General features: G+C 36.7%; 1 protein-coding gene across 3 annotated transcripts in view; it reads right to left on the bottom strand.

The window, feature by feature from the left end:
- Positions 1-21,400, bottom strand: part of PTPRD (protein tyrosine phosphatase receptor type D) — a 516,904-nt gene that overhangs the window by 104,430 nt on the left and 391,074 nt on the right. For 2 of the 3 annotated variants that reach the window (XM_042912355.1, XM_042912354.1), the window contains exons 20-21: positions 17,777-17,889; positions 5,172-5,269 (exon numbers count right to left, since the gene is read on the bottom strand). In XM_042912355.1, coding sequence (XP_042768289.1) covers positions 5,172-5,269; positions 17,777-17,889 — 211 coding nt within the window. Of the gene's footprint in view, positions 1-5,171; positions 5,270-5,776; positions 5,819-17,776; positions 17,890-21,400 lie in introns of all 3 variants that reach the window. The other variant, XM_042912356.1, reaches the window with a different exon arrangement.

Below are 21,400 nucleotides of genomic sequence, written 5' to 3' on the forward strand. Positions count from 1 at the left end.
TACTTTGAAGAACTTTGGGCATAGGACTGATTATATTTTATTATAATTTTGCACTGACAGGCCTGTTCAATGAGAAAGTATAGTACTTGATGGTAGGTATGATAGGAGCTTAACACTATTAATTTATAAATAAATACAAACAATTACTTCACTATAAAATCTTTCACTGGCTACGTAAAATTAGTGCAACCTTTCAGCTACCATTATTGAGCCCCTTATTTTACACACACACACACACACACACACACACACACACACCCTACAAGTATGTCTTGAAATTCATACAAATATGCATACATATTCTCTAATTCTCATAGTAACACATTTTACACATGAGAAACTCATAGGGTTATATTATTATGCAAGGTTACAGCCATACCAAGTGTTCAAATCAGAATACAAATTTGTCTGAGTCCAAAGTCCATATTCTTTCCACCATCAATCCACCCCAGGCTTGCCAATGGTGTCTGGCAATGAAAGCTCATTACAATTCTTGGCCCTGTTCATTGCCTGACTTCATTTCACCCAATTCCCCACCAGAAACAATTTGATCCATCATAACACGTATACTTAGTGCTTCCCCCACCTCCAAATATACTTATACAAACTTATCACCAGGATGCCTTGTTAAAATGCAGATTCTGATTCAGTATGTTTCGGATACTGCCTAAAAATCTGCATTTCTAATAAGCTCCCAGGGATGCTAATGTTGCTATTCTGTAGTCCACACTTTGAATGTAAAAGTCCAGAGCATCCTTGAAAGTGCCTTTGATCCTTCCTACCACAAAATACTCTTCACTCCTTTTCTTCTTAGCTCCACTACTGGTACCACCTTTTCTTCAATACCTTGCCCAGTTTCTCATCTCACTCTGATCTTTACTAAATCCCAAAAGCATTCCATTAGTATTTCAAATTAGCAACTTGGTATCCTTTTTATTATTTTTGCATGTATACATTAATTTTGCCTGCTAGACTTCCTGGAAGTAAAGGTTTCTTATAAATTCTACATTCCTCCCAGAACTTAGCATAGTGCTTTCCTGTGGTAGTATGGTGGATAATTACTGGTTCCTCCTCCTAGCTCACAAGCCCCTTTCCATAGTAACTTCCTTTTTTTGAACTGAAGGAAGAAGCAAGATCTAAATAGGTGCACTGCTAGCAGCTATGTCCTCATGTTTGTCTCCACAACAAAATGAGTCAATTGGAGTTCAGAGTTTGTTCTCTTACATTTGGAATTTTACTGGAAAGAAAATTGTTGCCTCTTTAGGGGGACTCTCTGTTAATGAAAATATGATCAAAGGCCACATTTTCTATACATGGGTGGGAGAAACAAAAGAAGTTTGCACATGCAATGGGAAGAATGCAGTCAGTCCAGGTAAAAGTACAAAAATAAAAATTTCAAAGAGGATGTCGGGTGATCTCCAAAATACCTCAGTTAGAGACAACAGTGTTTGAAGCATAGCTACATTTTTAGCCTTTGGCTCTATAATAGACAATTTCTAAAAAATAAATTCATAATAAGTAGATAATTTATAATAAATAAAGCTAAGTCCTCTTTTCCCCCCTTAAGCAGACTATAGGAGCTGTAGTGACTTACAATGAGTCTACTACAAATAGGATTTATGTCTATGATATTGATAATGGTAATGTTGACTGTGATGCCTGTCAAATGAATCTTATACATTGGTTTATTTGCCATTTCAGGGGATGGTGAAATGAAGGCTGGAGGATGATACTCTGTCATATATTATCCTAAACCAATAATGTTTCTTAAATTGAAGTCTTCAGAGCACCTGCATCAAAGTCCCCTGAAGTGCTCTTTTAAAATGGACACTCCCTGGGAGAAAATATTTGCAAATTATATATCTAATAAGGAGTCACTATCCAAAGTGTACAAAGAACTCATACAACTAAGTATCAAAAAACAAACAGCGGTGCCTGGGTGGCTCAGTTGGTAAAGCATGCGACTTCAGCTCAGGTCATTGCATGTATATGCACTGGGTTATTATTCAGTCATAAAGAAAGAAGGAAATTCTGCCATTTGTGACAACATGGATGGAACTTGAGGGCAATATACTAAATGAAATAAGCCAGACAGACAAGGATAAGCACTGTATGATCTCACTTATATGTGGAATCTTAAAAAAACAAATTTATAGAAATAGAGAACAGGTGGGAGATAGGGGAAAAGGTTAAAGGTGGTTAAAAGCTACAAATTTCTAGTTACAAATAGGTCCCAGAGGTGTAATATACAACATGATGACTATAGTTAACAATATTTTATATTTGAAAGGTGCTAAAAGGTAGATCTTAAAAGTTCCTATAAGAAAAATGTAAGGTGATAGATGTTAACTCAAATAATTATGGTAATCATATTGTAATATATACATATATCAAATCATTATGTTGTATACTACAAATTAGTACAATGTTATATGTCAATCACAACTCAATGAAACTTAAAAAAAAATAAAACAGACATTCCTGGTTATCATGGCTGACCTACTAAACCAGCATTTCTGGTGAATTTTAATTAGACTTCCAAAATTTTCACAGTCATTAGCTAAGACTTTGTCTGGTAAGATCTATACATACTATTCTTTTTTTTTTTTTTAATTTTTTAACGTTTATTTATTTTTGAGACAGAGAGAGACAGAGCATGAACGGGGGAGGGTCAGAGAGAGAGGGAGACACAGAATCTGAAACAGGCTCCAGGCTCTGAGTGGTCAGCACAGAGCCCGACGTGGGGCTTGAACTCACAGACCGCGAGATCATGACCTGAGCCGAAGTCGGCCGCTTAACCAACTGAGCCACCCAGGTGCCCCTATACATACTATTCTGTATCAGTCTAAAGATTCACCAGCTAATGTGATGGCTTTGAGAGTGATACCAACTTTCAGGAGAACTTTATTCCCTGCATTCTATATGCCATCCTCAAATCATGGCTACTTAAGTTCAAGTAAAACTTTACAGTCTCATATCAGAAAGTGAAAACTGTAAGTATTTATAATTATTTTTAATATACAGTGCTCTTGCTACTAATTTCTCAGGTCCCTTCCTCCAGCTGTCATTAAATCCAATGTCTGAGCCCAATTTTCTTTATAATAAAGGAAGTCTCTCACATGATATAAAAACACTGGGCCATAATCTAAACCTACTTCTTCCTATTCTGACCTCAGAATAAGTACAAACAGCTTCCATGTCTTCAACCTCTGTTTCAGTGGTAGAGTCAGAGTAGCAAATTTTGTTTCATGCCTCTTGAGAAGTCTGAGTAATCATTAATTCATAGTGATTGTGCCAAAATAATTAGATGTTTGAAGGTAATGTGCCTTGTCTTTCTTTCATGTTCTTTACTATAAGCTAGTAAAAAAAATTTATTCAAATTTATATGAAAGATAACAAGTAAAATAATTTTTTTCAAAATGTTGTTCTGTGGCCTAAAATATTACATAGAGGTCTTTATCCTATTATCACAGATGAATACAACACTTAACTATCTCCTTCATGGCTGTTAAGGCACAGTAGAGTCAATTCATGCCCAGGGAGCTTTAATCATAGACCATCGTCATGATAAATGGTGAAAAGTCAGTGTGGGCTATCATGTCAATGGCTACTAGGGGAGTTTTTAATGGGAACATTGGCAGCATGCAGTTCATAACTACTTTCAAGGAGTACTTCTGATCTAATGGCTCAATGAGTATTATTATAGTATCTTTACATGTAGTATTTCTAGAGAAATTCCACTTTAAAGGAGGCCGGTTACTGTAGACCATGGATACAACTGAGATTGTTTGAGTGATGCAAATATTGCTAGTGGTTTAAAGCTGGAGGACCATGGGGCTACTGACACATTTTATTTAGTCAGCATAGTACTTTAAAATAATCAAAAACTAAAGATTTGAAGACTTCAGAAAGTCCATGCAAATATCCAGATTACCACAGATCCCACTGCTCCACATTCTCTTACATGGAGCTTCTTCATGTAGTTAATATCCATGTAGTCACTAGAGCTTGGGGCCCCTCTTAGAAGTTCTCACTGAAAGGACAGAATCTTAGGACTGGTAGGGACTGAGAGCTCATCTAGTCCAACAGCTGCATTTAAAGTTGATACAATAAGCACTTGTGATGAGCTCCGGGTATTGTAGGTAAGTGATGAATCACCAAATTCTACACCTAAACCTAACAGTAAACTGTATGTTAGCTAAATGGAATTTAAATAAAATATTGAGAAAGAAAAGAGTTGATACAACAGAAACCAAGAGAGATAACAGGGATGTGTTTTAAGATTCCCATTAGGTAAATCAGTAGAAACTCTTCATGGTGGTATTTGGACTGCTCAGGCACCCAACAATCTGTTGTTATTTGGCACAATAAGGCTTGAGTTGTACTTTTTAATCTTATGCTAAGTCAAACTTGGCCTAAAAGAATAATGATGGTTCAGTTATCAATTCATGAGTTGGTTTCAGTATGAGTCCCTGTTGCTGGGTGGGGAATATCAGAAAATTCAATTTTAAAACTTTCTGCTTGATAAATACCACAATATCCAAATACACACAAATATACAAAGACTTTTCATTCACTTTCATCAAGCATTCACACAGAATCTATAAGGATTCTGAAATTTTAAGATACTATTCAGTTCACCATTGTTTCAAAAATAGGCAATATTCCAGGAACATATGGCTATCTTAATATTAAGTCTAGCATTATTTTAAGGCTGAAGGGTAAAATCATGTACACACACATGGACATGGACATGAACATGGACATAACTAAAGGGTTTTCAGGCCATGGAAAACTAAGTGTATGGAGAAATATCAACTTACTCCCTGTCATCATGCTTTTTCAGGGAGGCCTCTGGCCATGAATCAATATATTTGGCACCTATCTGATATACGAGGAAGCTTATCAATACAATATAGTATATGAACTTAAAACCAGAAAAGAAAAATCAACCTCATTAACACCGGATATAAACACCTTTTAAAAGGGCAACTACTATATTGATTGTACAGACACTTTTCCGTCGCCTATTTGTTATCAACTTTTATATCCTATTTGGAGTCATATTTAAAAGAAAAAGCACTGATGAAGTTATTTTTTTAAGAATATGGTCAAAAAGAAGAGGGGGGCAATTCTTGAAATTACTGTCAAGTATAAACACACTGAAATACCTCATATTCCTGGGAAAACTTCAAGTTGTCATTTGCTTTCAACCTTTCAATGTGATCTGCAAGTTCCAAGATAGGAATTGGAGGATGGCTAGCCATACCTATTAAAAGGAAAGAAGAAACACATTTGAAAACAAATGAAAACGATGCTAACTATTCCAAAATATAGAGAATACTATAGTTAGAAATGGCCTGAAGACATGTGAGTAGTAAAGATGTTTAATGTGAGGAAGCAGGCAGATAGTTTGGTTACTCAAAGCAGGACATGCTCTGGAAGGATGAATTTTGTAGCCAAATGAAAAGTCACCAAGCATGATCCCCAAACTAACACTCCTAGTGTAAAAGAAAGCGTTATTGTGCTATGAATTAATGCAGTTAGCTAGCGGAGAAAACTGACAGTCAGGCTTGATGTCAACTTCTGCTTTGAGTAATGACTGTTATGTCATTTCAAACTCCTTCTCCTGCACTGTATGAAATGGAAATCGTGTGGAATTAAATGGTGTAAAGTGAACTAAGAAAACAGACACTGAGAAAGGCCTAAAAGGGAAAGAGTATAGTAGCTTGATAGGAAACATAAAGTGACTTATGCATAATCAAGGAAAACTAACTTGAAGAATGAAGGTTACCAGGGTAACCGGAATCATCTGAACCTGCAAAGGAAATGATGATGTAAATAAAATAAAATAGAACGGATTTGTTAAAAAAAATGAAATGGATAGTCTGATATACTTTTATAAAGGACTGATAAAAACACTACATGTTTTTACAGGATTCACTATACATTGTGACTTGATTAAGATCGCTTTAATAGTTCACATACCTGAAGGTGATTGACATTCACATGCAAACATGGGCACAAAGAATGGCATGCACCACAGTTCATAGACGATAATCACTGATGACAAAATCAGACACCAAACTGAGTTTCAAAAATGTTTCCACTAGTAGCAGATTGTAGAGGTTGGGGCCGTGGCCTTCACCTGGACATTTATAAATGGCCACACACTAACAGCTTTATGGTATTTGCCCCAGGTCCCCAAGTTTCAACTCCCAGCAAACCTACAATCTACTTCAGGTGTAAACATCTTTGTCCATGAATGGGAAATGAATGCAAGAGAGTGAGCAAATGGTCAAAGGACAAGGAGTGAAAGAGGATGGAAAAAGAAAGAAAGCAGTGACAGGGGCGGCACATCTTAGTTCCGTCTGCCAGCTGAAGTGAGATTAATTTCACAGATTCCGTTAAAAATAATCTATCACTAATTTGGTGATTCCTGGGTCTTTCCAATGTTTTCTCGCTTTTCATGTGATTTACATTTTATTTCTTTGTGATGAATTTTTTATAAGTACCATGAGAAAGCATCGCTGACTCATGTCTTATGGATACAAATTCCAGCTGGCTAGAAAAACTTGAACTAGCATGCCCCCAGGGAAGCCTCTGAAACTGAAAAGGAATGGGGGAGGAGCTCAAACTGGAGGTCATGTTGACATTCTGCTGTCCTGAGACTCTCTGGAAGGTGTTAGGCTATGGAATGGTGACCATTAAGTCAACATGACATGTGATTACTTTATGGGCATTTTAGGAATTATGCCATTACTGAAAGCCACCCAGTAAGTTCCTGTATCTCAAATGCCAAATTATCAATACTTCTGGTAAGTAAAAAACTAGTTTGCTTCTTCTAGACAATTTCATCATTTTTGCACAGTGCTATGATAGGTGGTGTTTTAGCATTTATGGCTTCCAGTCAACTAAAATCTTGGTGGAAGATCCAATAAAAATGAGTTGGCTGAGAAGTAGAAATTCTTTGTTGCTGATATAATTGTGTATTTGGATCAAAATGTTGGAGGCCATTTCTGGAACTTTTCCAAATAGATGGTAGAATTGAACTAATTTGCATTCTGTGGAGGGAGGAGATGGGTGACAGTGGTCTAATAATTAAAGTGATCTTATCCAGATGAGGCACCCCCAATGACAAGAATGGAAATGCGAAGGCACAAGAGACTCTAGGCTTATCTGGAAATGGAAATGGAATGATGTGGACATCCATTACAGTGCTTCAACAGAGAAAATAAAGAGACAAAGATGTTTAGACCTTTTCGAGCGAATCGTGGGAGAGAGTTATTATCATATATGGACTGAGTGGTGGTTTGGCTAGAGAGGGAGGACACAGAGCCAATCAGGGAGGCGTAGGGGACTGAATTACTGCTCAAAGCTGCAAAAAGTAAAGCCAGTTGGAGATGGGAAAAGTATTAGTATAACAGCAGTAGAAGACCATAATAATCAACCAAAGATGTGATCAACATATTTACTTTGGAAGCTAGTTATACAGAAATGCAAGTAAGCCTGTACTGACTCATCACCTAAATCAGGACGTATATATAATATACAGATACCTTAGCATTCAAGAACTATCATTTAAGACACATAAGTATGTATTATGTTGCACCAAAATTCTTGACAAGTAAAAACGCCAGAATGGATGTTTCACAGGAAGGGGAGGAGAACGTGTAGGACTCTGATGATATAGGAGAAGACATCCTAGACTAGAATATGGGTAGGAGTTCTCTTTCTGGTTTTGCCATCTCCTAATAGGGACAAATCACTCATTATCAAGAACCTCATTTTTTTTTTAATCTGTAAAATAAAACCGCAGAGCTAGGTAAATTCTGGAGTCACTTCCTTCTTTATAACTACCACTTGTACCTCATGTAGATAGGATTTCTAAACATATGGAACAGAGAAGGGTCTCATCTACACAGTTCACAGGCAAAGGTTCTAAAAGTTCTTGTAACTTCTCTTTGAGATCTAAGGAACATTTACTTCTACAAAACAGAAAATGCATGCAATTGAATTGTCTACTTTTTGAATTATTTAAATTCAATACCATTTTCTTTAGCTAACCAAAAAGTATGATGCTATGTCATGTATTTGAAACAAATAAACAGCATCATAAAAATTATGCTACGTAATAAATCAAGGATGAAATTCCTCTAACATGAAACTCCAGCTCATACCAGGAAAGAATCACCAAGGATCTTGATTCCCCCCCAAACTTTTCCATTGTCCATCATGGAAACAATTTTATATGATATAATCAAGCATGTTAGAGTCTGAATAGATAAGCAGACACCAAGAAAACTGTGATGTTGACCTCAATATAGTATCTTTTCAATCTCTTGTCTGGGCAACATGGGTATTTCTCACAGTCTACAAACCAATATTTTATTAGAAAAGAATTTTTACATTAGCATCTTTTTTTTTTTTTTTTTTTTTTTTTTTTTTTTTTTTACATTAGCATCATTTGAGGTGCTTTCAAATTCCTTTTTTCCAGGCTACACACCAGACCAATTAAGTCAGAATCTCTGCGGGTGTGAACCAGGTGTTGATCTTTTTAAAGCTCTCAAGCCATGGCTCCCAGTCCAATGGAAATTATCTTGTTGGGGGGGGGGGGCGCTGTAACTCCATGTATTCATTTTTTTTCCACTCAAAAACTTTATTGGAGTTTACAAGAATGCAATATGCTTTTTTTCAGTAATACCTTGAATTTGCTCTGATTCTCTATTGAGCACGCTTTAATACTTCAGCTATTATTAGTAGCAAAGAACTTGAATTGCAGCTCACAGCTGATAAGGACTTGCCTGGGTCATGACCTTATCAGTTCAAAGCTACAAATGCACAACATAAGTGCACTTTAAAGGCACACGTTGAAACTGAACAGTGTTCTCATTTTGGAGCCATGATATCCACAATATACTCTGTCAGCATGAAAAATGGATGTAGTCACTGAAATTTGCCTTAGGTTGGAGGAAAAGCCATGATGGCTACTTTTAATAGGAAACATATTTGTGATAGTAATGTCATGAGGGCTTCCTTATAAGAACTGGAACTTTAAAACCATGGCATTTTAAGCTGAGAGGTATTTTAGGGATCACTTAAGCCCAGCATTTTCATTTTACACAAGAAGACTCTGAAGTCCAGAAAAGATAAATGACCTCATGCATTAGTCCATCTAGTAAATAAAATCTTAAGTGGTTTTGGCATCTTACTACTGTATTAATTCTGGAATGGCAGTTACAATCTTCTCAAGCAGGGCGCAAAGTCTTCAGGGGCTGAAGGGGACAGATTGGTAAGGTAAATGACTGAAGATGACAAGGTAGGGCATAGCAAACACCTTCACAAACAAATGCACTCATACTCATTTCCTTGCAGCAAGCAGCCTTCTATGACTGTCTTTCATTTCCCTACTTTCAAAGGAGGCTCTAGAAAAGAATATTTTTCTATTATATGCAAAATAAAAATATGCATGAGATGAATGGCAACTGACATTCAGTCTCAATGTCAGGGTCATGTTTAGGGCTGGTGTAAATTGTGGAGAACTTGTACAAGGGTCAAACTATTCAGCTCTAGTCGATATCTTCCAGGGAGAATTGCAGAGCCATGAGGTAAGACTTTTCAGGTTTTCAGTAGCAACTGCAAACACAGATTATGATATGTTTTCATTGTTGCCTCAAAATTTTGCTGAAACCCAGTGGGAGTCAAAGACAGGACCTCTGCAGGACACATTTGGCTAACTAAATTGTGACCTCTGTTTTAAAACAGCAAAATGTTCCTTTCTTGTGTAAATTAAAATCCAAGTAGGTTGAGAGTAACATCATGCTTGTATCCACAAGATCATGGGCTAGACATCAGGTGTGTATAGTGGGGTGTGACAATGTATACTTCCTGCTTGGGTCACCCCTTGGGAGTTCATTTATTTCTTCTTCTTTTCCATATTAATTTTATCAGTTAGGAAAATGACTTCTTCAAGGTCATCACTATTAGTAAAACTAAGGCTACGTGGAGGATTTGATCCTAGATCTTGTCACTTCTCATTTAGGACATTTTTCATTATGCCATACTGTCTCTTATACCACTTAACATCCTGAAGGAGTGGTGCCATGTACATAAATATTGGTCTGTGAGAATGTTTGGGCTATTTATGTCCTGACACAGAGATCTCAAGCATCCTCAGTTTATAGAAAATGTGTCAATAATAGCTTCATTTAAAGATATGTCCCATGGTCGGGAAGAGGTAAAAGGCACTCCTACACACACCTGTATTTTCCAGTCACCTCTTGTCAAAATGTTGTGGGTTTCCATGAGAACCGGAACTAAAAATATACTAACGGTATACATTCAAAATGTTAAAACTGTAGGGGCCCCTGGGTGGCTCAGTCGGTTAAACGTCTGACTCTTGACTCCAGCTTAGGTCATGATCTCATGGTCACGAGTTTGAGTCCCACATGGACCTCTGTGCTAACCGTGTGACTCTGGGATTCTGTCTCTCCCTCTCTGTTCCTCCCTTGCTTGTGCTCTTTCTCTCTCCCTCTCAAAATAAATAAATACATTTTAAAAAGTGTTAAAAAACTAGTAGTATTTGGAAGATTTCTTCAAAAGCTCAATTTACAATGCTTTTGCCTTCTAAAAGTTGTTTTATTTTGCTAAGTAAGCTAATCAATAATATCTTCAAATAACTTTATCTAGAGAGAGACGTTACCAAATACTTGCCTTATTTTTAAATTTTTTAAAATCTTGCATTTAATACCAATAGCCACTGTATAATTATTTTGCTAAGTAATGATTTTGAGGTCACTAATAATGGTGAACATCTTTTAGATGATTTTTTTTTTTTATGTTAGGATATATGTGTGATGATTCAATACTACTCTCTTCATGGTTTTCCTTTCCAAAAAAACTGTGATGAAGTGTGGAGAACAATTTGTGGTCATGGAACAGGGAGAAAATAATTTGTTCATCAAATCAGTGATGCATCTGTGTCAAAAATGTAGTTCACTAAGTTAACAGTCACAGGGAGAAAATTAGTTTGTAAAATAATGGTCAGATTTTAACATAATTTATGTACTTTTTAGAGTACTCTGAATGATATACAAATACTCTATGTTTACAATTTGTCTCACAAATGAATAATGAATTAAAGGCAAAAGAGAACACTGATTTATAAGATATAATTGCTATGTGGCAGGACAATAATGAGAATTTGACTTAATCCATGACTAGGATCATCATTAAGGGAAAGGTGTTCCAAGAGTGCTTTTGCAGGTAAGCAGTGGAGAGCATAAATAAAATTCATTTTTACATAGGTTTCTCAAAATGGAGAATTTGAACAAACTGTATTTCTTTATATCAAAAATGTACTATTTCTATTCAATGAACCATAGTTTTTGAGGTATAACATACAAAGAACACACATGGTGTTCTTAAGCAAGGTCGTATATGTAAGTTTCTTATGGTACAAAATATGAAGATAAATATATGTATAAAAATGGATCTTGTTAGCATTGATCCAATTAATAGCACTAATGGATCAGAAGAGATGCCTCAGAAGCTTTTAAAGCCCGTTCAGCTGCTGTGCAGACATTTCTGCTGCTGAAACTGCTATTTCTGATACGGTAACTTTTTACCAGTTTGGTTTTGTTTTTCATAGCCCATCAATCACCTACCATCCATGTATGCTTTAGGGAAAAACATATTAAGGTCATCCTCAGAATGAAAATGAGGCTCTTATGTTGTACATCTGACCATCAATTTTTAAATTTCTTTTCTTAAAAGGTGCAAGTACACGACTAGAAGTTTTTGTTGTTGTTTGAAGTTTATTTATTTATTTTTTTTGTGGGGGGTTTGCAGAGAGAGGCATGTGAGAAGGAGTACAGATACTGGAAGAATGAAATTCGCAGGAAAAAATGAAGAAAATTTCTGATGGAAACTGACAAATCAATGAAAGGGCACAGGGAGGAAGAATTTTACAGGCACAGGGAAAGGTGGTGGCTGGTATACAATATGAGGCCACTAGCTATGTGTTCTCATACATTTTTTTTTTGTACTAGAAAGAAGGCTTATTTCTCTGAGATGCTGAAATTCTAAATTTGCTTTGTTGGGGAAAAAGTAGATATATGAACACATATCAGTAGCTTCTTTGGTTTTCTTATTCATCACCATCTTGGGATGATATTATATTTATTTTCATCATTCTGTTCAATGCTGCAGGCTGTGGCTCAGAGGGGCTGCTACACTGCAAGTAAAGGCTTTTTTACAATATTTCAGAAAACTCTGTAATTGGCAGTCTCTATGAAAATAGTAAATGTGCCTACCCTAGGACCCTGTAATCGCCATTTCCAGGTGTCTAACATTTGGAGGTAGCAACAAAGAGGTGAAAAGATGCGGGCTCAGTACTGCTCACTGCAGTATCATTTGCAAGAGTAAAACATGGAAAATAGCCCCCATTAATAAGGAATGAGCCACTACATTTTGTGTCATCTGTAGAACAGAATAACATCAATACCATTGGCTGCTAAGGAGATAAAATCTAACACACTAACTTGGGAAAAGGTTTATGTTTATACAGTTAAATTTTATTTTTATTTTATTTTTAATTTTTTTAACGTTTATTTATTTTTGAGACAGAGAGAGACAGAGCATGAACGAGGGAGGGGCAGAGAGAGAGGGAGACACAGAATCGGAAGCAGACTCCAGGCTCTGAGCCATCAGCCCAGAGCCTGACGCGGGGCTCGAACTCACGGGCCGCGAGATTGTGACCTGAGCTGAAGTCGGACGCTTAACCGACTTAGCCACCCTGGCGCCCCTACAGTTAAATTTTAAACCAGACAATTTTATGTATTTGCACCTTTCTATCTGTCTATATACCTGCTATACAATTATTATCAATTAAAGAACTGTATATACATGTAAAAAAGTCTAGAAGGATACTTATGGTGGCTATTTCTAAAGGGCAAATTTGGAGCAGTTATAGGAAATCTTTTACTTATATTTTAAATATGTCCAAAAAAAAAAAAAAAGAAAATTTAGAAGCATGGGGACATAGAGTAGGTTTTCTTTTCTAAAAGCGCTTTTTTCACCTTTTCCAATTTATGAAAATTTTGAAACATAAAAAATATTTGCTATAATGCACACCTGTGTAGCTACAACCTATCTACAAAATTGTTAGCAAGCTTATTTTCTATTTTAATTTCCCCAATAAACATGTGCTGCTTTTGTAATCAAGAAAAATAATTATTGAGAAGTAAGGGTAGTAAGACGACTTGGGAAATTTTGGAGAAAAAAAGGGAACTTTTCCTCCCAACCTAGGCTGACTGGGCACAGTTCAGTTCAATTTTGTTTAACATGTAACTCATCTGTGAATCCATCTTGATGCATACCCAGCTTCTGCCATCCACAAAGATTTATGAGGTTTAATACAGCATTCTTTTAAAATCATCTTTAAGTATTTTCCCCTTCCTCTACAGACCTTAAAGACTTGTAAAACTTGGTTAGCAGTTAGTAACTTTAGCATATTCTTCTACAACATCTCCTCTCTCCTTTACTCATTTTATCCAATCTTACATTTCAGGTGATAAGTCTAACCTTAGCTAAGTGATACCTTCTTGCCCACTGGTACTCTAATTTTGTAGGCTATGGGTGATACAAACATTGTATTTGAAATACACGTTTCATACGTGTTCTGCCTGAGCCAGTACACCAATAACTGATGACTTATACATTATTTTAATAGATTGGGTAGTTCAGGTTTTAAATACAACTTATTGTATACTGCCACCTGAACTTTAACACACAGTATTCTGGCTAATAAACACATTCATGGAAAATACCTATGAGCAGAGGTACCTGCTCTCAGTCAGGAAGATGTGAGTCTTCCTCACCCTGTTCAAATGCTTGGATATAGTGTTTCACTAATACAGCAAATATATTGTCATCTGAAATTTGGAAAGTGAACTAAAACCATGTTTTTTCCCCACATCCCACAACCTTGCAAAGATGTTTATACTGAATGCAACAGTTTTCTCTGCCTTTACTTTGCCTTAGTGGAGACACAGTGGACAGAATTCTGACATTTCTTTTCCTGACCCAGAGATAGGGATGTTTGTGGTACTGAGGTTCAAGGTATATTTCTTTGAAGTACTTACATGTTCAGAATTCTGTATTTATATGAAATTTAGAATGTATTTTCAATACCTTTGGAGTATTGGGTAGAATTGAGGGAAAATGTCTGCCTCCTTATATCTAGGCTCTTCAACAAGAATAAATACTTAAAAGTAAATAGTTTTTTCATCCCCAAGAATTTTTTGAAAAGAAAGGAGAATTCATAGAATTAGTGAACTGACTGATGTGCTTCCTTTACCTTCTGAAATACCTACTGAATTTCAAATGGAAATGTTTGGTATTTTATCTTCCTCAACAGATCCATCAGAAGTGGAAGTAAATTTGCTTTCATGAACAAGTTCAGTGCTAGGGCCTCATTATATAAATCACAGGTTTTTTATTTCTTTGAAAGTCATTTGTTCGAAGTTAAAATCTGGATGGCTAATCCTCTACTTAGGAATACCATTAATAAGTATTGTCAAATTTTATGTTTGTGGATAAATGATTATACTTCCAAAGGTATGATGTATATAAAAGCACATTTCAGACAGTGAAATGGTTTAAAATCCAAAACTTAAGGAGCGTCATATCATTTGCTGTGTAACCCCTACTATAGGGTCATTTTATTGCATCATCCAGGAGAGCCCTTGGTTATTTGTGAACAAGAGGCAAGGAAAAAGCACAGAAAGGTTTGGTTAACAACCCTGCCTTCTGCCCTAATCCCCTTGGCAAGTAATTAGACAATTTGTAGCCATTGCTTAGAATCTCTACTGATTGAAACAAATGGTCACATTTCTATGAATTCCACATTGACAGCTGGGTCTAGTTTTTTTTTTTTTTTCCTTAACTGGTGAAATTTTCAAGACAGCAGGCCATATCAGAGAGCACGGGAGGGAAATACACTGATTCAACAAGCCAAGCTCATGCAGATTGCTTACCTGAGCTAAAAGGCACAACACAGTGCTTCTTCCTGAGCAGAAGTGCTAGGACCTTAGGACAACTTCTCCTGCTTTATTCTCTTCCTCTACTAAATCTCCTCTCCCTCTTTATTCATCTTGCCCACTTTATTCCATTACCCATTTGATGTAATAAGTCTAACCTCAGTTAAATGATACCTCCTATAAACTCAGGTCCCCACTGTGATTTTGTAAAGCTATTGGTGAGCTAACCAATGTCCCTTCAAATGTAAGATTCATTCTCCTTTCCAAGGACTTATATGAAATTTAATAGATTCTTTCCATAAATGGATCTAATATTCACATATATACTGGGGAGATTATATTCTTTACAGACTTTTTTTTGGATTTGACCATATTTGCAAAATTACCTGTAAAAGTGAGAAGTACTTCTAGATGGAGGTGTCTCGGTTGAAGGCATTTCTATTTCCTTGTTTGTAGTTGCCTGTACTCTGCTAATAATCCTGTCTACACAGTTCTCATTCATACTTCCTATTTTTTTTTTAACTTTTAATGCTTATTTTTTTTTTAAATTTTTTTTTTCAACGTTTTTTATTTATTTTTGGGACAGAGAGAGACAGAGCATGAACGGGGGAGGGTCAGAGAGAGAGGGAGACACAGAACCGGAAACAGGCTCCAGGCTCCAGGCTCTGAGCCATCAGCCCAGAGCCTGACGCGGGGCTCGAACTCACGGACCGCGAGATCGTGACCTGGCTGAAGTCAGACGCTTAACCGACTGCGCCACCCAGGCGCCCCTTAATGCTTATTTTTGAGAGAGAGACAAAGTGCAAGCAGGGGAGAAGCAGGCTCCAGGCTCTGAGCTGTCAGCACAGAGCCCGGCATGGGACTTGAACCCACGAACTGTAAGACCATGACTTGAGCTGAAGTCGGATGCTTGACTGACTGAGCCACCCAGGCATCCTTCCTACTTCCTATTTATGCCTGGAATATTCTGTTAGTGCCAGAGTAGATGAAGGATAGCACTCCTATTGTTTTTCGTTTTTCTTTTTTTCTTTTGGAGCTATCTTTGCCTTTTCACTCATCCTATACTATGCTTCTATCTCTGCCTGAAGACCAAGGTTGATTCCAATACAAATCATACTTTTCATAAAAGCCAGAGGAGATGGGGGCAGGGCTGAGCAGCAAGGTATTAAGTAACAATCATTTTCTCCATTTCCACAACATGCTGCTCTTGCAAAGGAATCATGTAATGCATCATCTCTGTGGCTTTTAGGTCCTCTATACCCTGGTTTAGTCAAATTGAAAAGTACATGAATTCCTGGGCCCATTATCAAGAAGTTGCCTACAGCCTAAAGAAGTCAGTACACTACTATTTCAAAAAGTGAACCGAGAAGGTTTACTACAAGAAACTCAGTATCAAGATGCCTTAATGGGACACCTAGACAGAGACTCAACAGGGAGCACCTAAGGGATTACAGTGACCCAAAGGACTCTATGAGTTTATTCAATCATCATTACATGTGCATAGTATACATTTATCAGCCTTTAAAAAATACACACAGGAGATTTTTGGCTATATGAACATTTTCTACTGCCTTTTATGCTGATGGAGGTAGATCTTTGCTTTGTAAAAACTGATTTTTAAAAAGTCTAACCTCATTTGAAATAGCATTTTACACACAACTCACATTTATGATGATGGTTTGTATAGCCACTTTGAAAATGCCAGACACTTCTTTCAACTTGTTACTAGTTACCATGATACATTCACAGGTAAAAAAGAAAACATGTCAAATATAATAGACTACATTTTCAATTCAGAGTAAGTCACTGCAGTGTGTAGTTTGATAAATTTGAGGTATATACTACTGTGAGTTAGCATGTCCATGTGACACAACATTTGCCAACAACTCGGGGAATGATAACACAACCAAATTTTAATCACACTTCTTAGATCAACTCTTTATTTTCTTAGTTGTCCTTGGGCATTATGACTGTGCCACTCAGTTTTAGATCTCTTTATCATTTATTATTTTCCATTCATTTGGGATAAATAAAATTTATTTTCAAGAAAGCAAAATAGAGCTAGTCTTGAATTAACAGTACTGTACAAAATGCCCCTCAGTAGTAAAGATAGGTTTCTTCTTAAGCATTTAATATTTAGAAACAAGTATTCTTATCCTCAGTTACTTTATGTATCTCCCCAGTAAGAAACTCAACTTGGCCAGTGACATTTAGTATAGGTAATATTTTAAAAGAAACTAATTTTTATCTCACTTTGTTTCTTTCCCTCTCACCATCCTCCTTTCTTCACTTTCTTCATATAGACACAAATCAATAGGAAAATACAGAATAAGTTTGTTATTTCCCAATAGAATGAATGATGTGACATCCATCCATCGATCCATCCATTCACTTTTATAAGATGAGAAACTGAATTCTTGACAGATAGGTATCATTAAAAATAATAAACTCTTAATCCCCCACAATGGTAGATATTCTTATAAGACTATAGTGTTTCCAAAATCTGAAGATGATTTACTTGTTTTCTCTTGTCTATTCCACCTCAGATTTGCAAAACAAACTTTATTTCCTTTCCAGACTTCTGTTTGGTGACTCTCAATAATATTACAATTAAAAAGCAGGATAAACAAAACTTTTCTAAATAAAGTGACATTCATCTCTGAAAGCATTTATCAGTCGGCCAAAATGCTTTCAGTAAATACTATCTCATGGACAAGATGAGCCCTGCTTCTTACCTGGTGTTTGAAAATTAAGGCGCCTCAGTTCTACTGGGTCTGTTGGATGGTGTGAAGGGACCTCCTTACTGTTGGGTATGCTGCTCTTTCTAGAGTCAGACTCTGCCCTCTTCCTGTAGGGAGAAAAATTTTTTAAAAATGTAAGAATACAATAAAAAAACAATTGAAACGTTTAAAAAGCTCCCAACTTTCTGTTTTACAACCATCTGACAGGTCAGTTTTGTGACCCTGTTCAGGTTGCTTTACCTCTCTTGGCCTAGACCATTTCCTCAAGTCTAAAATATTTGCTTAAGTGAATGATCTCAAAGTCCCCCTTCAGCTCTAGAATTGAATTCTTCACTGCCTCTGCCATTAGGCATTAAGGGGGTGTTGGAGAGATATGCTTGAATCCTAATGGCTACAAAGTGGGTCTGCACTGAATTTTCCCATATGACAGACAGATGCAGTAAGTGTGTTCTAAGATTCCAAGCTAGCACCTAGAAGGAGAATTAGCACTACACAAGACCAACATCCCCTTTCTCTTTCAAATTAAAAGAAAGAAAAATAGTGTTGGCTGCTTATGATGTTAAGCTGTGATTAATATTTCATTAATGAAAGTCAATCACAGAAAGATCAGAGAAAAAGTAATTTCACCTACTGGGTAGTCTCACTCTTCCAATGATCATTCATGGCATATGTGAACCATTAATAATGCCTTGTTATAAGTAATTCTTCACACAATGCATTTCATCCTTGTTTTAATTACTATCTACTAGTTTTATTAAATAACTTTGTTTAGGGTGTGATAATGTAATAGTAACAAATGTCTATGCAAGGAACATCAGGTTTTTCTTCATAAGATTTCTTATTCATTTTTTTCAAACCTTCCAAAACGCAGAGTGCTGCCTAAGTATTTTCTTTAAGGTTAAACTAGATTAAAAACTCAAGAAATGGAGACCTTTTCAAGCAGTGCTTTATTCTGTATTTATTCAAATACTGACTCCAGCAATCTCCAGGCTACAGTCGTAATCCTTGTGTCCACCCCTGTTTAAAACAAAGACATTCTTTTTTGGGGAAAGGGGCACAGCGGTGCTCAGGAACACTCCCTTGTTTTTCTGATATGACTGTCTCACAGCTCATTAGTGTTGCTGTGGCAATGGGATCCCATTGAGTGCCACCCAGGTCGTTCCATGGTAAGCCAGAGGGCTCCTGTTAAATAGCCTTTCTTTCCATCTCTGCTCATCTGTATAAAATAAAACTAACCGGGGGATGAAGGGAAGATTGATGCAAAAGGAAAGCACACTTGATTTGCTCAAGTGCAATGCCTTCGGCAAAAGTGTGTTAATGGAATGAATTTTCTTGGGTGAGTTCTGTTAGACACCTTGCTCTCTCAGAACCTTGGATTAACCTGTCTCAGGATTTCCTGTTTCTACCTGAAGGTGTCAGGTATAGCCTAAGGACAGAATGCATTGCCAAGCTATGCCACGAATCAGAGGTGAGCACTGAATGTCAGGTGTGCCAAATGTACTGGCAGTTCCAGTTGTATGGAGTGGAAAATGAGAAGCAAAGTAAAAGCAGAGCTGAGGGCTGACGCTGACAAGAAATATGTGAGAAGAAAGAGAAAGAGTGGCTCAAAAGACCATGTGAAAGAAGGACATGGTGACCAGTTTCAGAATGGAAAATGCCACTATGATTAGGCTGTGGCTATATGACTCATAGAGATTCATTTTACCACCAAAGGTATAGAAGCTAAATGGGCTCATGAAATGCCATGGACTGCTAGTCAGTCAGTCCCATGTGTAACAATCATACACTTGGCCTTCTTAATTCAAGGGACCCAGTGGCCCTCCTTAAACTTCTTTTGTTCCAAATGAGCTGGCACAGATGCATCTCTTTACTGATGTGCCAGACATAATGATTAAACCCTGAATTTTTATCCTTTCTCAAAGTGGCCCCACTGTCTTTCTTGCGGGATTATGGGGCCAGATGTAGAAATACCTGGGCAAGGAAACTGGGTCACTCTTGCAGGTACTGTGGAACATGCTCCTTATCTTTTCACTGAGGCCAAGCTGAGTGACACTGAGACAAAGGGACAGAAGAGAATACTCTCTAAAGAAATTTAGTCTGTTTCTCTGGCGCCAGGAAAGGTGAATGTCACATCTTGTTGCCCAGATGAATCTCAGAAAACCCAAAGCTTGGGACTAAAACTGCCATGTATAGTTGTGACAAAGTTGGGGGGGGGGGGGGTCCTGACATTTAATAACTAACTTTTCCCTGACTTTATCTGTTCAAATAAATTACTTCCATGATCTCAGACTCAAAAATCCTATAGCCATCTCAGAAAACCAGCTATTTAAATTTCTTTTTTGCTTAGTTTAGTTCTGGTGATCACAACGTGGGTATTGGCTGCCCACACTTTCATCACATTATTTTTAAACACAAATGTGCTAAAATGGTTGTTTTCTAACAGAAAGGATTTCTAAGAAATGTTTGCAAGATGAAGAGTTTGGTCATCATTGGTAATAATGATAAATAGCTTTAAAAATAGAATTTACTGCCATAAAGGATTAACTAGTATATGAGGGTCTAAATCAGGCCCAACAGGAACGTCTGTGGTCATATTTTTCCCGATAGGTTTTCAGAAGTCTCATTATTCACATTTTCATTTTCAACTAGAAAAAAGTGAAGAATAGTGACTACAAGCATATTTGAATTTTGCCTTGCTATTTTATTTTTCCTGTTAAGATTATAAAGTCCTGTTATAAGCTTATTTTCTGCAGAGAGAAATATGTACTACATGCAGGAGGTATATGGGTGAAAAGGAAATGCAAGATCACATGACATTTCAGATATGGTGGAAACAGCATCATGAAAATATGTGGTGGTTTGGGATGGGAACCACATATAACAAAGATGCTACTTTGTGGTCTAAGGGTTTTTTTTTATCTTCACTTAATTTCACCTTGGTCTAAGGATGAGATATGAATCTACTTACTTAGAACAAAGATATTCAGATATATGGGCAAAGGCTTTTGGAAGAAAGATGCATCTATCTGAAATCCCTACTTTGGCTGAAAAACAAAACGTATTTTGCATGTGTTTTTAGGTGGATTAATGAAAACCAGTGATATTAAAAATAATTTTTAAAAAAAGATACCCTACAGAAGTACTAAGTTACCTATGAGTAGAAGTGTAATGTAGCTTACTGACCAGTATTAAGTGATTTGGGGAAAATGATACAGCCATGGTTCTCAAACTTTAGCATGCATCTGAATCCCCTGGAAGGGATTACTAAACTATAGACTGTTGCACTCACACCTAGAGTTTCCGATTCACTAGGTCTGGGGTAGGTAGTCTAAGAATTTGTATTTCTCTCAAGTTTCCAGGTGAAGCTAATGATTCTGCTGCTGGTCCAGGTAACACTCATTGGGAACTAAGTGGAATATAGAACTGGGAGGACTAGACAACTGAGATGAGCACTGAGATCCTTTTCTTAGTTTAAGTTTCATCAGAAGTTTCTACCTGTCAATATAGATATGAAGATAGACATACATATAGATATGTTAGAAAAGTAGGTTTGATTGGACCAGTCCTTCAATAATCACACAGATAGCTAGTGCTATTATTATTATTATTCCTCCTCCT

This window comes from Panthera leo, chromosome D4, assembly GCF_018350215.1.
Source record: "Panthera leo isolate Ple1 chromosome D4, P.leo_Ple1_pat1.1, whole genome shotgun sequence".
Lineage (NCBI taxonomy): Eukaryota > Metazoa > Chordata > Mammalia > Carnivora > Felidae > Panthera > Panthera leo.